This window comes from Musa acuminata, chromosome BXJ1-8, assembly GCF_036884655.1.
Source record: "Musa acuminata AAA Group cultivar baxijiao chromosome BXJ1-8, Cavendish_Baxijiao_AAA, whole genome shotgun sequence".
NCBI lineage: Eukaryota > Viridiplantae > Streptophyta > Magnoliopsida > Zingiberales > Musaceae > Musa > Musa acuminata.
Window position 1 is genome coordinate 46,262,961 of NC_088334.1, and position 21,003 is coordinate 46,283,963.

At 36.6% G+C, this 21,003-nt stretch overlaps 1 protein-coding gene across 2 annotated transcripts; it reads left to right on the plus strand.

Annotated features, from left to right (window-relative positions):
* The first annotated feature begins 5,498 nt into the window (after window positions 1-5,498).
* On the plus strand, window positions 5,499-20,427 carry LOC135585370 (protein CELLULOSE SYNTHASE INTERACTIVE 1-like). 2 transcript variants are annotated; one of them, XM_065080286.1, is made up of 8 exons: window positions 5,499-5,653; window positions 6,269-6,386; window positions 7,019-7,092; window positions 11,380-14,434; window positions 14,584-17,128; window positions 18,197-18,651; window positions 19,886-20,002; window positions 20,093-20,427. In XM_065080286.1, the coding sequence occupies exons 2-8, from the start codon at window positions 6,384-6,386 to the stop codon at window positions 20,228-20,230; spliced, it is 6,387 nt and encodes a 2,128-aa protein (XP_064936358.1). In that variant the 5' UTR covers window positions 5,499-5,653; window positions 6,269-6,383; the 3' UTR covers window positions 20,231-20,427. The 2 variants fall into 2 exon arrangements, with proteins under 2 accessions (XP_064936358.1, XP_064936357.1); XM_065080285.1 differs by having other exon boundaries at window positions 5,503-5,653; window positions 6,272-6,386.
* The last annotated feature ends 576 nt before the right edge of the window (window positions 20,428-21,003 follow it).

Sequence of the window (21,003 nt, forward strand, 5' to 3'; positions counted from 1 at the left end):
ATTAGAACTTAACGAAAGCAATCTCAAATCCTAGAGGATAAACTAATTTAGATTTGATTAATTTCAAATAGGACAAGTTAACCTAAAATCACATTGAATTGGCTTGAACTAATCAAACATATATGATTTAATTAACTAATAAGCTAAAACCAATAAAGGAAGAGGATGGACTATGTCACATAGTACGCCGAGCGTTGAATAGGTCACATGAATCATACATGCCTATTCTATATAGTAAGTTAGGTTGAGATATAATGGGCTGGATAGAATGGTGATAACGTATTTAGCGTCAATCGCACAGTTGTGCGAGCATAGCTTCACGGGCTAGATTGAGCCTCACTCACGAGTTAGGCTGAGCCTTACCATTAAATTGGGTCATAGTTGATTCGTAGGTTTAGTTGTATCTAGCCATATGGGTTAGGGCATACTTAACTACAATGATTAGGTAATGCTTTGTCACGTGAGTTTGGTCATGCTTAGCTATATGAGATATGTCATACTTGGTTACATGAGCTATGTCATGTATGGCCACGTGGATTGAGTCGCACTTAGCCTTATGGGCTGGGTTATGCATAACTACATAGGTTGGACCATACCAAGCCATATAGGTTGGGTGCACATAGGCTAGATCATGTCTAATTATATGGGTTGGATAATGCATAGCCACATGGATTGGGTTATGTTGTACCTAGTCATATGAGTTGAACCATACTTGATCACATGGGTTGAGTTGTACCTAGTCATATGGGTTAAGTCATTCTCGACCATACGAGTTGAGTCGTACTTGACCACATGGGTTTAGTCATGCATAATTATAAGGGTTAGACAATACATAGTAACATGGGTTGGGTTATGTCTAATCACATGAACTGGATCATATATGACCACAAGCGTCGGACTGTACATGACCACATGGGGTTGGGTCATATTTTTTGTCATATAGGTTGAATTATACTTGATCACATTAGCTAGTTTGGCTAGGCAACTTAACTTAGGTCATACCTTAATTTGACCCTTTTTTATCAAATTAGATTTTACTATTTTTAGAAATATTTTAAAATATTATAAAATAATAATTAATCTCAAATTTATTTTTTTTATAAATTAAATAATTTAGATTTAGATTCTAAATAAATAATAGAATCTCACATATAATTTCTTTAAACACAATCATATATAATTAAATGAATTAGAATTATTATTAAATTAGTTAATCATTCTAACATCATGATTCAATAATTATTATTTTTTAATCATAAAATTTTAAAAATAAAAAATATTATTATACATTAAAAAAATATAATAATTATAATATCAAAATTTTCAAACTATGAATTAAAACTAATAACAAAATACTAGACGATCCTACCCTCCTCCGGATCCTTTTCTTAATCCTCCCCTTTATATATAAAGGAGAAGATGAACTCTCCCTGAAAAATAAAAAAATAATTTAATTTTTATTTTAGTTTCAAACACAAAGATAGAATTATAATATTTGTTTCTTATGATTCACTCAAAAAAATAAAATTTAAACTATATACTTTCTAAAAATCCCATCACTAGTTAGAAAATAAGTAAATTAATAATTTATTCGATTGACAAAATGTTTAACTTATCCGTATGATTAAAAAATAGTTTTAATTATACTATATAAATAAAAAATAAAAAATAATTTAAATAAAAAATAATACATAATTTATGATAATTTGATTTATTTTAATTACACATATCCTTCTAAATCTTGGGTTGCAATTTGCAACCTCTTTGATGTACACGATTAACCTAAGAATTTACATTGTACACCCAAAGATTCTTCACGGTTTAAATTTAAGCTTTTCCCATAATCTTCCAACATGAGAACTTGTGGTTACTTTCTTCTTAATATTACGTCTTACCTACCTCTTGTCGATTTGGTCTATTTCCGTTGCAAATTAATGATACTATTCGACTTAGAACAACTGTGCATATTCTCCTCCGATCGTACCTCGCACATGAATGCACGTGCAAATGATGCATCATGTCCTCTAATTTTAATCCCCAACGTTTTCGCTGTCCGTAGGTCGATAGATAGATAGAGGAAGAAAAAGGACCAAATTGAGATGGGGACTATGGAATCCTTAATTTTAGATATTATTATTATTAGTATTGTGTTGATGACGGCAACGAGATGGGGCCCAGCTATGGGGTCCACGTGTCATGACAGCTCAGTCCACGGTGCGTCTTATTTATCAAGCGTAGTTATGATTCTGGTGATGTTGCCGCCATCCCTACCGACTCACTTACAGCGAAGACCTATGCCTGCCAGGTGGAGAAGACGAATCTACTGAATTCCTATACGGTCTCGCCCCAATATTAGTGTATTTCTCTAAGTACCTATATTTTGCGAAAATACCTCTATTTTCATAATCTTCAAACAACATTTCTTTTACCTAATACCTAAAATATTCTCAGCCACATACTTTTTTTTTTCCCCTATCTTTTTCGATGAACTGATCCGATTGTAATATTTTTATATTATGATTTTTAATAATATTAACAAATTATTATTATTAATATATATATATATATATATATATATATATAATAGTATTTTTGTATTACGTTATAATGGTTTTCTAACATTGTTGAAAACAAAGGTAACATTAGAAACACTATAAATATAACATTGTTAAAATATTTTTTTGGTAGTGTACATCTATTTTCAGAATTTTCTAACAATGTTTTTCTACTGAATACCTAAAATATTCTCAGCCACCTAATTTTTTTTCCTCTATTTTTTTTTATGTGAATTGATCCGATTATACTATTTTTATATTATAATTTTAATAATATTAAAAATATTATAATATAATACAAAAATACTGTGAGCAATACCAAAAAAAAAAATTGTAGCATAGTATAAAAACATTATATTATAGTATTTTTATGTTGCATTATAATATTTTCCTAATATTACTGAAAACAAAGATATTGTATTATAATATTTTTTACTATGTTATTTTTTTCTAATTTTACTGAAAATACTATAATATAATATAAAAGTGCTATAAACAAAATATTTTAAAATAATATTTTTTTAGAACTAATAAAAAATTATAATATAGTACAAAGACACTTTCGTTTTATAGATAGATCCATAGAAAAATAAAAGAATATTTTGGATATTAAATATAAAAATATTGTTTGAAAATTTATGAGGAATGTGTATATATTATAATGGTTAAGGTGATTTTAGTCATAAACTACTTAAGTCTTTATGGTTTATTCGTATCTAAAATAACTCTTATATTTTCAAAAACATAACATATAAATCCTTCTCATCAAGTTTGAGTTAACAAACGTTAGAATTTGCTTATATGATATGTTAACTCATAATAAATTATTAATATAATAATACATATGATTTAAATTTAAAAAATAATTAAGATCTATTTTAACCTACGTGGTTTTGACCATTTAAACCATTTATAGTTTGTTTGTGTTTAAAATAATCTCATATTTTATAAAATATAGCATATAAGCATTTCCCGTGAAGTTTGAATTAATATATATTAGAGTTTACATTGTTGACTCATAATAAATTATTGATATAATGACTTTATGTAATTTAAAATTAAAAAAAAAACTGAGACCACTATCAATAATAGGAGAAAACATCGCTATAGAAGCGACCAGCAACAGTAGCACCGAGCCGTTATTGCCTAGCAAAGTGTCATACGCACGTAGCCTCTCCCGCACTAACAATGAGCATAGAAGCTTCTAGTCCTGTCTCGGGTGGATGTGTATTAACCAGTTCGACGCTAAGCATGCAGTGGTCTCTTGATCCATCTTTTTTCTTCTAAGCGTTTTCGTCCCCACAACCTCCCACTTTATTCTCTCTTGCATCCCCATCTGTCATGCCTACGACGTGATGGTCCAGTTCTCCCTCATCTCCACCTTCGACCTCTCCTATTTCGTTTGTCGCTACGGTCTCCATCGCTTCCTCTTCCTCGATAAGATGAATATTAATTATTTTTTAAGCTTAAATTATATATAATATTATATTAATAATTTATTAATTAGTTAATATGTCAGTAAATTTTTGTTAACTCTTTATGGGAAAGACAAAGACGTTATATTTTTTAAATATAATAATTATTTAAGATATGAGTAAATGAACTTTTAGTTTATTATCATAACTATATGAACTAAAATGCATCTTAATCCTATTATAAGAGGGTTGTTAAGAGGTCAAGGTCACTGCAGAAAAGGATGTTGATGGCTGATGGCGAGTCTACATCATTACTACCACTCTTCCATGAGCATATTTGTCCTATTCATGCAGCTCAATTAGAAGAACAAACAGCAGTAATAATGTGATGCAGTGGACGACCCCCGGTGGTGCATAGCTCTCTCTATCTATCTCTACTTTTTGGAGGTTGGTGGGAGAAGCTTCGTATGTGCTGTCCGATGACTGATATCTTATTGTCTGATTCCCCTCTCTTCCTGTTCTATCTGGGGTGCTGCCAGCTATTTTTACTTGTATATGAGAGAGAGAGAGAGAGAGAGAGAGAGAGGTTTGCTTCTGCTAGTTATTTGCTTACTTTGCTCCAGCTAACCTGGTAATATAGTCCCACAGTTGACTTGAGATCAAAGCTGAAATCAACTTGCAATTCTATCTTTTATCCATATATTTATGTGGGAGAAGAAGTACCAGTGGTCTCATCGAAAGAAAATTATTTCCCAGCTATTTTTGGTTGAGAGAGAGAGAGAGAGAGAGAGAGAGAGAGAGAGAGAGAGAGAGATATGTGTCTGGTTACTGCATAGCTGATATGTAATAGGAACACTGGTTTTAAACTTAAGATCAAAGCTAATTCTACCATCAACAAAATAAAGGCAAATCTATATATATATATATATATATATATATATATATATATTGTATAAAGGATGGGAAGTACTTAATGGAAGTAATTGCTAGTTCTATCTCATAAACAAAGATATGTGTTTTTGCATGGCATCAATCAAAATGTTCTTTTTCGCAAACAAGTTCTTGGCTTCAGAACATGACGAACGAAACTGGAAGCGTGTTTCTTGGGTTGCGCATCTCTTGAAGCACACGTCCAAACCGAACGGAAAGGTGCAAACGTGATCGGAAGCCGCACTGCCTGACAGGCGGGTTTCACTGGGGTCCACATCCATCGCCAATCAGAAACGTTTGGTATGTCTAATTTGCACCAAAATAGTACCGAAACGAAGAATATTATTAGTGAAATAGAGAGTCGTCACCCAACTCCCACCGTCCTCATCATCAGAGGAAGGGGAACGGCATCGTCGAATAACGAGGCGGGTTGGCGACGGGTGACGTTTCGGGTGGTAGGGAAGTGATGCGTCAAGAGAATATGGAAACGTTTTATCGTATGTTATCACCGAGCTCGGTATCGGTTCGGCTCGGCGCCAGCCAGCCGCCGCCAAGCTTGCGCCGTTCAGTGTCGGCGGGCGTCCTACATATAGCGACAACTCTCTCGGTGGAGTGAGGAGGATATCTCGAGGAGGAGAAGCGGAGCAAAAATCGGAGCCATTTTCCCTTCACTCCGTAGCTACGGCCCCCATGTCCCCAAGTTCTTCTTGAATCCAAGATTGTTGCTGCTGTTCCAAATCCGTTGAGCTTGAGGTTGGTCTCCGTTCTTTCTCTCCTCCATTTTTCTTCTCTCTTTTGGGTGAATTCTTTCGGGATTTCTTTGTTCCGTGTTGAAGATCTGGTCTGAACTTCGAAGCTCAGGATGAATGTGACGGTTTTCTTCCGAATTCGTTAGAAAGTAGGAATCTTGATTGCCTTTGCTGGGAGGAATCGTACATGTAGCTTCCTTTCTTTGGGAAGTGTGAGGGATCCGAGGTTTAAGTCACTGATCTGGATGATCTGAGGTGAAATTGGGGAGTTTTGGCTTGGATCTGGTTTGGGTTTTCGGAACATTTTGGGATGTGTGAGGAATCCTTAGATCTGGGGTAGGCGATTACGGATCCCGACATTTTGACTTGAAGCGAATGCATGTGACTCGGATCTGGATCTTCGATATGTAAAATTGTGGGGCGAATGCTTTATCACGAGTCTTCAGTTGATTATAATGTTTAATTGTGAGTGCTACCGACCAGTCCCATGGCCCATCCGTTTCATTTTCCTCGTTTAGACTAGTTCTCCAGTTATGTGGTTGCAGTGGGCATACCAATGTTCTGTCCGTTTGATTCTTCTTTTCCTTGTAAATTGATATGACACCGCTTGTGGACACAGCAGGGTTCTCTATCTACTTCATCAGTAAAGGAGTATCGTAGTTGCAGCAAAGCTGGCGGCAACACTTTCTTGGAGGTACACAAGCAGCAATGGTGGCAGCCATGGAGCTGCGGATATGGTATTCCTCGTCTTTTTTATTATTTGAGCTCATGATTTCATTGCTTTCACAAATCAAAGAAACACTTTAAGATGGAACGATAAATTTTTTTTTTTTGAAAAGAAGGAAAAACTGATACTAGTAGATACCACTATCAAAATACCAAGAAGGAACACCAATGCTAGTTTGATTCACATTTCACTAACTTTACAAACTTCGATGGAAAGAAACATTTAAAAGATGTGGTATTGAACAGTTGGACAATATAACTTTATGTGCCAATTCAAGATATTCCATGTTAAAAATCATATTGTACTCATTGATTATCTTTTTAATTAAAGTTGCAATATGCATCAATGTGTTAATTGTGAGGATTGCTAGAGATTATTAAATTTTCACAAGATAACAAATTAAGTTTTGGTATTACACTTGCATCATCAAAATGATTTTTGTAGTCATTTAGAGGAAGACATAAATTAGTTCATATGATAGAGAGATCTGCATAGCTGTTTTCAGACAATGCATGATGCTCTTTGTTCTTTTACTTGTAGTTTTGAAGTTCTTTTAATGCTCTCAGTGTTTAGTAATTTAGAACTGCTCTTCAGTCTTGTTTGATGTATATTCTAGTGTTACTATTGCTTCTGTAATCACAGGAAAGGAGTATGGATTCTAAAGTTCAAGATTTGGAGCCACCAACTTCAAATTCAGTCGTAAGGATGGGCTCAAGGTAATCATTTACTTATATATGTCTGGTTTGTATGTTGTTTATTAACTGATTCTTTCTTTTGCCAGGGTTTTCACGACCTAATGCATGCATATTAAATGACAGTTCTAACCAACTTTTTCATTGTGTCAATTGTTTAGATTTTCGATTTGTTTTGATGGTCCTAGGGAACTTAATATGTGACATATCTTTCTGTCTTTAGTGACCCTAATGAATAATGCTAACATGCATGTTAGTGACCAATATGTATACAAAAAGGAAAAACAGCATAGACTGAGACTTCTAAACTGTTCGTGAAGTTGTAAATTTATAAAAGATATCCAAAGAAGACATCTATCTTGTGATTGATATCTGGATGCTGTTTATCTTGGATCCCTAAATGCACTAGAGATGTCTAATCATATTTATTCAGATATTCTCCTATTATATGTTGCATTCTTATTATTGCATATAGTTGTGTATCACACATGATGAAACGGATTGTTTCACTCCTCTTTGCATGATGAAATAGCTTAAGGATACAGGTTCATGCTATGTGACAAGCATGTAAAAGAACTGCACAATGCACATGCTTGTATGCTGGCATCCCACTGCACCCACAGTACATAGGCCGTGGTATCGTATGCTTCACCAAATCCTCATTAGCAAATTATGCTATGATCTCACTAGAACTGAATGTGCTTTCTATCCTCACTGTGGAGTTGAAATTCCCAATACTGGGTGCCAATCAAAAGAGGAATAAGACTTTGTATTTGCATGGCATAGGAGACTGGGCAACAGACTAGCAGAAAGTCCAGGTGCCTTGATGGTTGCCTATGTCAAACTTACTAAGAAAATTCTCGTGGGAATTTTCTACTAATATTTAAATAGTAATTGATTTTCCTTTTATTTATACCAGTTATATCAATGTTCAAAAATGCAAATATATTACAGTTTGCAAAAATCATTATACACTATGACTATGATAAAGCAAGTATATAATAGTTCACTTGAATGTACAAGTGTGTATTGCATTGGTACATATATTCAACATTTTCGTTCATGAGAGTACATATTCATACACAAAAGATCCATAGTTGTGCATGTATGCGTATGATGGTACATGTTAGAATAGCCTAGTTGCCTAAATGATCGCCTATAATGCACCTAGGCATTCGCAAAAAACAATGGAAGAACCATTGACGAGAAAAAAAAGAAGATAATCAACTATATATTTGAAGAACAATAGCTTGATTCAGTAAACAACTTGCAGTACTAAATTGAGAAACCCAACATAACTACATGGTGTGTCAAATTAAGAAATATTGGATGCCCATACACTCTTTCTAGCAGAATGATCAATTGTAGCTCTACCAGAAATGTGCATGATAGGTTCTTCATACCTTATCAATGTTCAGCAATGAGAATGTTTGACAGAAAATGCAACTTGTTTAAAAAAGTGCAAACAGGTTTGGAAAAATCAGTTCTTAGGTATGAAGCTTACTATTTATCTCAAGTTGTGTATGATTATTGTAATGTCAGAAATAAATTATATTTTCCAGAGTAATTGGAAGCAAAAAGTTAAACCTTGATTCTTGAGGGAGGGCATGTTGGAAGTGTCAAAGCAACAATGCCCGCTGGTGTTCCAGAAATACCTTTTCGGAGTTTTGGAGAGGAAGATTCTATTTGGGTTGACATATAGTGTCACGTTAGACATATTGGGCAATATGGAATTTACCTGCTCTCCCCAATTGAGATACCCTCTGTTTCACCCAAGATATATTGAGTGAACCATCAATAATTGGGATCTTGAAGCGCAATTAGATAAATTATTCAAATTGGGGATCAATATTATTAATCAAGAATATTATAGTTGACTTGGCAAAATCAAAATAAAGTATCCAGAATCACTCAAAAAATACCAATTTGGCAATATCTAATATATGATTACCACTTGTATCGTATGTGCAATGGTGTAAAGGGCCACACAATATTCCTTGCAGGATCTGTAAATACATTGTAGCTATAGGTTTAAAATAAGTTGCAAGATGTGCTTGATTGAACATAATGTGAAATGACATATATTATTTAAATAGAAATGCCAGATTGACTTAATTTCCAAGATCAATGTGCATAATTTGAAGTAGAGAAGATGGCTATTACTAATGTATAATTTGCTCAACATAAGCAATCATATAGAAGCACTTACTGCTGGTCACAAATGTCAATATCGGTGAGTCATAAATCATGTGGCCTTTTGAACAGGAAAATTTTCAGGAAGGGTTTAATCATGGTTTCACCTTATTAGGTTACATGCTGAATCTGAGAAGGCATAATTACTATTATGAAGAAAAGATATATCAGAATAAAGTCAGATGCAGTACCGGACGGGAAAAATGAACCAGCAGAAATAGGATGATTGTTGCTTAGTAAATAAGATTTGACAAAGTATCATAGAGACAATAGCAAAACAATCACAAACAAAACACTACATATTGAACATCCATGACTAAAATTTTTGTTGTTTGGATTTTGTGAATTCTATTCTTGATTCAATGCAAATTATGAAAGATGAACATAAACATCTCATATAAAAAGCATTGTCTTACTTTGTTATAGTTCTCTGATTTTCATATATAACACCATTTAGTTACCTACAGGAATCTAAACTTTTGGTTTATTAGTGCAATTTCATTATTTGACAAATTACATTTATCTATAGCTGGAAATGTAAAGCTGTCTGACTTGTTGATGGATTATTGATATATTTATAAATTATAAGTAGGCAAAAATTACATGCTCCTTTTCATTGACACTACATGTTGTCATCCTTTAAGACCAGCAGTCTAAAAATTAGGTTATCCTTTGAGATTACCACTTGGTCCTTACAGGCTACATGCAGATTAATGGCTGACTACCAGAATTGTGTTATAAAATCTTATCACAATTCTATAACATCTACAACTGAAATCATTTTACTCTAGATCGGAGATACCAAGAACAAACAACACATCAAGTAATATTAAGAACACTTGTGGATTTTTAGTTTGATACGACCCTGTGAAATCTTATATGGAATTTGTTGTTGCAGCTTCCATCTATTCCACATAACACATTTTGCTGCCACATCACACACCATTTCTGCCTCTGTGAGAGTCAAATCTCCAGTCTCCATCACACTAGAATTTCCATCAATTCTTTTTCTGCTGGCATTTAAATATGACCGCCAGATAATCTTTTCTGCAATCACATTTCTAAATGGTTGAACCCAGTGCATCATGCGCCCACCAATGCTAGTTCTAGGGAGAGTTAACATACGTAGATTTACTTCTACAAATAGAGAGGTTGTTTTCATGACTCAAATCCTAGTCAACTTAGGTTGCGAAGAAGTAGCCTTGTTGGTTCCTACAATCACAGTCCTTTCCTATTTTTTTCTAATCTTAATGTATTAAAACAAGAACTATCGATTTTCTACATATAGCAAAGGAGTTCGCTGAGTTGGAATAATTGGGCAAACTTGTCCCACTATAGATTTGTCATACCCATATTTACTGTCATATGCATGAATAAAATATATAATATAACTTAATAGAGAAGCATTACAATAATTTCATTTTGTTGGATTCCTAAAGTTTGGTTTCTGATGCAGTCCTTGCATTTGTGATACATGGAGATATTGTCAGCAAGAACAAAGGATTAGTCAATTGTCCAGTGTGAACACTAATCAAGCTAATGAATTGTCTAAAGGTTCAAATCAGCCAGTAATGTTGAGTTTGTGATTGTTAAAGGTTGAAAGGCACATGTGTCTACAATCAGATAAATATGTGCTCCACTCACCAAAAAATGAAATGGTTATTCAATATGTTCTAGAGGAGCATGTCAAGTGTCAAGAGCAACATTTTGAAAAACACATTGGCTTGATCAACTAGTCTAGTTACACAGAGAAAGTTTTCATTCCATCATGATACTTGGCTGTTGGTAATTTAAAGACTAAGTTTCTGATCTTAGCACCTTAAGGGTGACCTTATTCAAGCAGGCCAATGCATTGTTAGCTATTTGTTGGTAAATATCACAACACAATAATTACATTTTATTAATACTTGATCTAATGGATTTAGGACACTACCAGGGTGGTGTACTGACTTAGGACACTACCAGGTTGGTGTGCTGACTTGTACTTGGCCATACTTATTGGTCCAACCAGTATTTTAAATTTAAACCATGCTTAATTTATCTCTAGTAAAAATAGCTTAGAATGTTAATCTTGACAGCATTATAGTAATGCATCTAGATAATTTTGTTCACATTCAGGGACCGTAGTGGCATGGAGGACCCAGATGGAACGGTGTCAAGTGTTGCTCAGTGCATAGAGCAGTTGCGACGGAGTTCTACAACAGCTCAAGAGAAAGAGAACTCTTTGAAACAGCTACTAGATCTTATTGAAACACGTGATAATTCTTTTGGAGCTGTTGGGTCACACTCCCAGGCAGTTCCAGCACTTGTTGCTCTTCTGAGGTCTGGTTCATTAGGAGTTAAGATGCTGGCAGCCTCTGTTTTAGGATCTCTTTGCAAGGAGGAAGAGTTACGGATAAAAGTGTTACTTGGTGGATGCATCCCTCCGCTGCTTGCTCTTCTAAAATCCAGTTCGGTTGAGGGCCGAACTGAAGCTGCAAAAACGATTTATGCTGTTTCTCAGGGTGGGGCAAAGGACCATGTTGGATCAAAGATTTTCTCGACCGAAGGTGTTGTTCCTGTCTTATGGGATCAGTTGAAAAACTTCCCTAGAAATGAAAATATGGTGGATAGTTTGCTTACTGGAGCATTAAAGAACTTATCCAAGACAACTGAAGGATTTTGGTCAGAAACCATAAAATCCGGAGGAGTGGATATACTTATAAAGCTGGTTGCTTCTGGCCAGACAAGTACCCTTTCAAATGTCTGCTATCTTCTAGGATGTCTAATAATGGAAGACACATCAGTTTGTTCTCAAGTCTTGGCTGCAGAGTCCACTAAGCAACTCCTCAAGTTGCTTGGACCTAGTAATGACTCCCCTATCAGAGCTGAGGCTGCAGGTGCACTTAAATCACTTTCTGCCCAGTGTAAGGAAGCCCGGCACGTGATTGTTAATTCGAATGGTATACCTTCTTTAATAAATGCAACTATAGCTCCGTCGAAAGAATTTATGCAAGGAGAATCTGCTCAAGCATTGCAGGAAAATGCAATGTGTGCACTGGCAAACATATCTGGTGGCCTGTCTTCAGTTATATTCAGCCTGGGTGAGAGTCTTGAATCATGCTCTTCACCTGCACAGATTGCTGACACACTGGGAGCTTTAGCTTCAGCTCTAATGATTTATGACTTAAATGCTGACTCTATGAGAGCATCAGACCCTTTTGTCATCGAGGAGATACTGGTAAAACAATTTAAACCAAAGTTTCCATTTCTTGTACAGGAACGTGCTATTGAAGCTTTAGCCAGTTTGTATGGGAACAGCATTCTGTCAAAGAAACTTACAAATTCTGATGCTAAACGCTTGCTTGTTGGTTTGATAACAATGACAACAAATGAGGCACAAGATGAACTTGTTAAATCTCTTCTCATCCTCTGTAACAAAGAATGCACTCTATGGCATGCATTACTAGGCCGGGAGGGGGTTCAGTTGTTGATATCTCTTCTTGGTCTCTCTTCAGAGCAACAGCAGGAATGTGCAGTTGCTTTGCTTTGCCTCTTATCTAATGAGAATGATGAAAGCAAATGGGCTATAACTGCTGCTGGAGGAATACCACCCCTTGTTCAAATCTTAGAAACAGGATCATCAAAAGCCAAAGAAGACTCTGCAACAATCCTTGGCAACCTCTGTAACCACAGTGAAGACATACGAGCGTGTGTTGAAAGTGCTGATGCTGTTCCTGCTTTATTATGGCTGCTAAAAAATGGAAGTGATAATGGAAAAGAAATTGCCTCAAAGACATTAAATCATCTCATCCACAAGTCAGATACTGGGACTATTAGCCAGCTGTCGGTTCTATTAACAAGTGATCAGCCAGAGTCCAAAATTTATGTTTTGGATGCACTGAAAAGTTTACTTTTGGTGGCACCCCTTAATGACATCTTGCGGGAAGGAAGTGCTGCAAATGATGCTATCGAAACCATGATAAAAATCTTGAGCTCCTCAAGGGAAGAAACTCAAGCCAAATCATCATCAACCCTTGCAGCTCTGTTTCATCGTCGCAAGGACTTAAGAGAAACACATGTTGCTGTGAGAACTCTTTGGTCTGTCATTAAACTACTAAACGTGGAGTCTGAAAAAGTTTTGATGGAGGCTTCGTGCTGCCTTGCTGCTATCTTTCTTTCGATCAAGCAAAACAAGGAGGTTGCTGCAGTTGGCAGAGATGCATTTGCTCCACTGATGCTGCTTGCCAATTCCTCTGTTCTTGAAGTGGCAGAACAGGCAACACGAGCTTTGGCTAACCTTCTTCTGGATCATGAAGTTTCTGTGCAAGCAATTCCGGAGGAGATAATCTTGCCAGCTACACGAGTACTGCAGCATGGCACAATGGATGGCAAAACTCATGCTGCAGCTGCAGTTGCACGGCTTCTCCAAGGTCACTCTGTTGATCAAGCTTTGGCTGACAGTGTTAACCGTGCTGGGACAGTTCTTGCACTTACTGCCCTTTTGGAGTCTGCTAGTATTGAAAGTGCTGCTACATCAGAAGTTCTTGATGCTCTGGTCATGTTGTTAAGGTCAAAAGGATCAGCAGAGCATATAAAACCTCCATGGGCAATTCTTGCTGAACACCCCCATACAATAATCCCTTTAGTTTCCTGTATAGCTGATGGAACACCTTTGTTGCAAGATAAATCTATAGAAATCTTGTCAAGGCTCTGCCATGACCAACAGTCTGCATTGGGTGCTGTAGTACTTGAAACCTCAGGATGTGTGCCGTCAATAGCAAAAAGAGTGATTGGGTCAAATAGCTTCAAGGTTAAAATTGGGGGAGGTGCTCTTCTTATTTGTGCTGCAAAAGAGCAGAGCCAAAAGCTGATGGAAGCCTTGAATGAGCCAAACTTATGCACACATCTAATTCATTCTCTTGTTGGCATGCTGCATTCCACAAATTCTTCTATACACCAAAGAGATGGTCAAGGCAACATGGATATAAGCATTTCTAGGCATTCTAAAGGGAAGCTGAGGAATGGTGAAGCTGAATGCAGCACAGCTATCATTTCTAGTAACATGGTTGCCATATGGTTACTTTCTGTTTTTGCTGCTCACGATAACAGATCTAAAGCAACAATAATGGAAGCTGGAGCAGTTGAAATTATCACAGATAAGATATCTCAGTACACATTCCCATCTATACAGGTAACTTAACAAATACTTTTTGTGGATTATTTCCTTATTACTGAGGCTGTGGACCTTCGTCAGTATGTCGTCATTTGCATTTATAATGTATGTAGCCCTATGGTTAATGTTGGAAGTTATTTTAATTTTGTTAATATAAAATTTTGCAGAGTGATTCTAAGGAAGATAACATTGCATGGGTTTGTGCTTTACTCCTGGCTGTGCTATTTCTAGACAGGGATATAATACGATCAAATGCAACTATGCATTCTATTCCAGTGCTTGCGAGTTTCTTAAGATCAGAAGACACTGTAAACAGATATTTTGCAGCTCAAGCTTTAGCAAGTCTGGTCTGTAATGGCAGCAGAGGAACACTTCTCGCTGTTGCTAATTCTGGGGCAGCTAGTGGGCTTATATCTTTGCTTGGATGTGCTGACAGTGATATAGCTGATCTTCTAGAATTGGCAGATGAGTTCTTTTTGGTGCAGAATCCAGAGCAAGTTGCACTGGAGAAATTGTTCAGAGTTGATGACATAAGAAATGGTGCAACTTCTAGGAAAGCTATACCAATACTTGTTGACTTACTCAAACCCATCCCAGACCGGCCAGGTGCACCTTTTCTGGCATTGGGCCACCTAAAACAGCTAGCAGTAGACTGCCCATCAAACAAGCTGGTAATGGTTGAATCTGGGGCTCTAGAGGCACTGACCAAGTACCTTTCTCTTGGTCCACAGGATGCAACAGAAGAAGCTGCCACAGATTTAATGGGCATTCTGTTTGGCACTGCTGAAATACGGCGACATGAATCTGCTTTTGGTGCTGTTAATCAACTTGTGGCTGTCTTACGTTTGGGGGGAAGAAATTCCAGATATAGTGCAGCTAAAGCACTGGAGAGCTTATTTCTTGCTGATAATATTAGGAATGGAGAGTCAGCTCGGCAAGCTGTTCAACCCCTTGTAGAGATTCTAAACACTGGTTTAGAGAGGGAGCAACATGCTGCTATATCTGCACTTGTTAGGCTTCTCTGTGACAATCCATCGAGGGCCCTTGCTGTTGCAGATGTTGAGATGAATGCAGTGGATGTCCTTTGCCGGATTCTTTCTTCAAATTGTACAGCAGAACTAAAGGGGGATGCTGCTGAATTATGTTGTGTCCTTTTTGGAAATACAAGAATACGGTCTACCATGGCTGCAGCACGCTGTGTGGAGCCTCTGGTTTCTCTATTAGTAAGCGAGTCTAGTCCTGCTCAGCATTCAGTGGTTAGAGCATTAGACAAAGTTTTGGATGATGAACAATTGGCAGAATTAGTAGCTGCACATGGTGCTGTTGTCCCTCTTGTTGGTCTGCTATTTGGTAAAAATTACAGCCTTCATGAGACAGTTGCTAGAACCTTGGTGAAATTAGGAAGAGACAGGCCAGCTTGCAAGTTAGAAATGGTAAAATCTGGAGTTATTGAAAGCATGCTCTCCATCCTTAATGAAGCTCCAGATTTTCTCTGTGTTGCATTTGCCGAACTGCTTCGAATATTGACCAATAATGCTAGCATTGCTAGGGGTCCTTCTGCAGCCAAAGTTGTGGAGCCACTTTTCTTGCTACTAACAAGGCCAGAAATTGGTCCTGATGGGCAGCACAGTGTGCTGCAGGTTCTCATTAATATATTAGAGCATCCTCAATGTCGATCTGATTATCATCTGACACCTCAGCAGGCTCTGGAGCCAGTCATTGCATTGTTAGATTCGCCCACTCAAGCAGTGCAACAATTGGCTGCAGAACTCTTATCAAATCTCCTTCTGGAAGAACACCTACAAAAGGATGCAGTCACAGAGCAAGCAATTGGTCCTCTTGTTCAACTTCTTGGATCAGGTGTTCCCATTATACAACAAAGAGTAATAAAAGCTCTTGTTAACATTGTATTGATCTGGCCAAACACAATTGCAAAAGAAGGTGGTGTTTATGAGTTATCTAAAGTAATATTGCAAGTTGAACCTCCCTTGCCTCATGCTATATGGGAATCAGCTGCTAATATCTTATCCAGCATTTTGCAATATAGTTCAGAATTTTTTTTGGAGGTGCCTGTGGCTGTTCTAGTGCAACTGCTTCACTCTGGAACAGAAAGTACAGTTGTTGGTGCATTAAATGCTCTCCTTGTCCTAGAAAGTGATGATTCAACCAGCGCAGCAGCAATGGCTGAAAGTGGTGCTATAGAGGCACTGTTGGAACTTCTTAGGAATCATCAGTGTGAGGAAACTGCAGCAAGACTATTGGAAGCATTGTTAAACAATGTAAAAATTAGAGAAACTAAATCTGCTAAATCTGCCATATCACCATTATCAATGTACCTTCTAGATCCACAAACACAATCCCAGCAGGGGAGGTTGCTTGCGGCTCTTTCTCTGGGTGATCTTTTCCAAAGCGAAGGTCTTGCTCGAAGTGCTGATGCTGTTTCAGCATGCCGAGCACTGGTAAATCTCCTTGAAGATCAACCAAGTGAAGAAACAAAGGTAGTGGCCATATGTGCTCTGCAAAACCTTGTCATGTACAGCAGATCTAATAAGAGAGCTGTTGCCGAAGCTGGTGGTGTTCAAGTTGTGCTCGACCTGATAAACTCCAGCAATCCTGATACATCTGTTCAGGCAGCAATGTTTGTTAAACTTCTCTTCTCGAATCATACAATACAAGAGTATGCTTCTAGTGAAACTGTCAGAGCAATTACTGGTAAGTTCTTAATACCTCTTTCATAACCAGTAGAAGCTGTGTAAGAAATTTGTGCAGATTTGAATGATGAACATAAGTTTTCATCATCTTTCTCTACACTAGCTAGGTGCAACAGAGTCTATTCATATTTCATTTTTATTTTGGATAATTTGTAGCTGATGAATAATGCTATTTGATTTAGTACAAAACCTGTGATTGGTTAGAAAATTAAAAAGAAGAGAAACAAAAAAATTTTGCAGAGAGATGAGTATGTTGATATGAATGTCTAATATTATCAGGAAAAATAGAAAAACTCATTTTGCAAATCATGAGAAGTTACAAATAGTATTGTTGATGATAAAATGAAGAATATCAGTATTTTGGATATTTCAAAACAAATGGTTAAGTAGGGTTCATAATTACAAATTAGCAGTGATGGAAGAGGACTAGGAAGGCTAATGCAGAAAACAACAAGAAAACATGTCATCTTGGGTTAAATGAAGGGGAAAAAACCTTCATAGCTGACACTAAATAATTGTGGACAATATAGTTGTTAATTGTGAAAATGTTCTTTTCAGATATCATTCTATTGTTGCTCTAAGAAGCCTTAAATTAATTTCTCATATCCTCATCTCCTGCTCTGCTTGTGGCAGATCCATGAACTAATTTGCAAAATATGATTAACCCTGATTTTGATTATTAGAGTGAAGTAGTTTTAAGATGTGTTGCTTTTGACTTGTATAACATGAAAACAAATATTGTTTGCTGGGGTCCCTTGATGTACAACCAGCTATGTCATTCATTTTAAGATGCAAAATCTCTAGATCTGCATCTCACGTGATATCTCCTCTCTGATTAGAGGGGTTGCCTCATCAGGGCTAGGCAGAGTACGTATATGCAAGTAAACCACTTTAACAATTTCGCGAGCCTTAAAAGTGAATCTGAGAGCTTTCCATTCACTGTTCTTGCAAGAGGTTCTATCTATAATGACCATACCTTTGGTAAAGCAATGCTTGTCGTGTTTCTTTACATGCTATAATATATGCAAATTTTTTTTTTCAATGAATAATGAGTCTTTTACCTATTCAGCTGCTATTGAAAAGGATTTATGGGCCTCTGGAAGTGTGAATGAGGAATATCTAAAAGCTCTAAATGCACTTCTTAGCAACTTCCCTCGTCTGAGAGCCACTGAACCTGCTACATTGAGTATTCCCCATCTGGTAACATCCCTCAAGACTGGCTCAGAGGCAGCTCAAGAAGCATCACTGGACTCCCTGTTTCTTTTAAGGCAGGCATGGTCTGCATGCCCAGCTGAAGTTTTCAAAGCTCAATCAGTTGCTGCATCGGAGGCTATTCCTTTACTGCAATACTTGATTCAATCTGGTCCACCTCGGTTTCAGGAGAAGGCTGAACTACTTTTGCAGTGTTTACCAGGGACACTAACTGTTACAATAAAACGTGGGAACAATCTGAAGCAGTCGGTGGGAAACCCCAGTGTCTTCTGCAAACTCACGCTTGGTAACAATCCACCTAGACTAACAAAGGTAAGATTTAGTAATTAGCAAAATTTACCTTCTGCAAATGCTTTGGATAATAGTATTGCCATCCTTCAGGTTTCACAAGTTCAAGTTTTACATGCTGAAAGCTTATTTCTTTTCTGCTTCTTGAGCATTCTTTTGGCATATTCATGAACCAAAACAGAGTCCCATGGTCCTCTGTCCACTTTCTTGGTCCACTGTCATCATGCACATAACTTTTGTGGTTCCCTTTTCATTTAACTTGATCCTTTTTATAACACAGTTTCGGTTATATAGGTTGTTTATTGAATGTACGTCTATAAATCTTTAATGTTCGTGCTTTTGATTTGTAATATTTGATTTATTAAAATAAAATGGTCTAGAAGTCTGCATCTTGTATTCAATAATTTATGCAAAGAGTTTAGTGTCATTGTTAAAGCATTGGTGAAGTAAACTACAGCATTGACATTCAGTAACGCTTGCACTGATCACAGACCTTCATCAGTGCTTTGTGTATAACAAACGCTCGTGGGATCCTTTATCAGTAATAAATTAGTAACTAAAGTCAGGTGCAAAAGGGCAGATTCAGAAACATGATTAATTCAATTTTCTTGGGAACATTTCTCTATTTGTTTTTGTAATGAGCTGTGGATAGTGCTGGGGTTAGAATGATGATGGAGATCATTTAACATTATACAAGCCTGTCCAGTATTCTATGTAGGCAGGGTACATTGCTAATCAATCTTAATCTGGTACTGTTCCTTTAATGTTGCAACCTCATCTTGAAGTTTTTTAATTGTTTACCGATACTGCATGATCAGCAAATTGTCAACACAACCATCTTGAACATTGTTTTTACTGGTGCAATAGGCAGAGCTGATTCCTTGTGCTACTCTTTTGCCTTTGGAATATCAAGGCCTTGCAAGTCTATCTTGCACACAAAGTTGTCTCCTCCTGAATGTTTTGTTCATTATATTTCTTAGGAATTATGTTCTTTTCCTAGGATCTTTTAAGATGGTGGTCCATAGCAAGGAGTTGCTACACTAGACCTAGGATATGTTGCAGGACTAACTAGAAAGGACCGGCTGGACCTTCCTTGTAATATGAAATTAATAGATATGAGTTATATGACTTCTCCGTGAGCTTGTGCAAAGCGCATGATGAATAACTTTCTGTCTTCAAAAATTCTTGTCATGCATGTTGCATAGCACAGCGATAATGCTTGAATTTGATAGAGTTAATGCCATTTGCTGCTGGTCAGGTTGTATCAACAGGCCCTACACCTGAATGGGACGAAGCTTTTGCCTGGGCGTTTGACAGTCCTCCAAAGGGCCAAAAGCTTCATATATCTTGCAAGAATAAGAGCAAACTTGGGAAGGTAGAGATGACTTCATTTTTCACCTCACAAGTTACATGCAAAGTTTTAAACTCTTTGGAGACTGACACAATTTCCTTTTATTTTTACCAGAGTTCATTTGGAAAAGTGACGATTCAGATCGATCGTGTGGTTATGTTGGGATCAGTTTCCGGAGAGTACACACTACTGCCTGAGAGCAAAAGCGGCCCTCGGAACCTGGAAATCGAATTCCAATGGTCAAACAAATAACTACCATCTCCTCAGCATGCTATCATAGTAATTTAGTTCATAAAACTGAAGTTGTTCATCTCTCTTTCGCCCTTTTATTTAACCTTGCTTCTTTTTGTATATAGTCTGCAGAGAATTGCTTTCCTCTATTTCTCTGCACTAGGATAAACAAGTGTTCTTGAGTCTTGCATTGCTTGAAAGGATTATTCTTTGTTTTACCCTCTTAAAACGTTTGTGATGATAAAGCTTGGAAGGTAGTGTCTCACCTTCTTGTTCCATAATATTTGTGAGATGCGTTAGTAGCACAGAGAGAACTTCAAACTATAAAGGAGATCTCCGAGGTAAATATAGAGGATATTGCTCCGAGTTTATGTTATTTTGATTTGTTACTTCCCATGGTCTTCTCTGTAAACATCCTTTTTGTTTGTAGGAGGGTTTGGATGCTTTAGCTTAAGAACAAGCTTGTCCACTAAAATTGATGAGAATAAATACAATATGCTTACTGCTTGTGTCTTATTCCAAATTGATCATTCTTCTCATAAGAAATATGAAGTAGGCAAATTTTGGTAACATCAGATATGACTACAACAAAACCATAATGCCTTCATACATAAGACATGACACTAATAAAAATTGGTTATAATGTAACATCAGATTTGTTTTTTTCTTTGTGCACACACACACACACATATATATATATATATTCAATATTGATCTATAATGTTGGTGCATTGTGTATCTATACATATTAGATCCATACTGATCCAATTAGGTATAACTATGTATTTGGTATC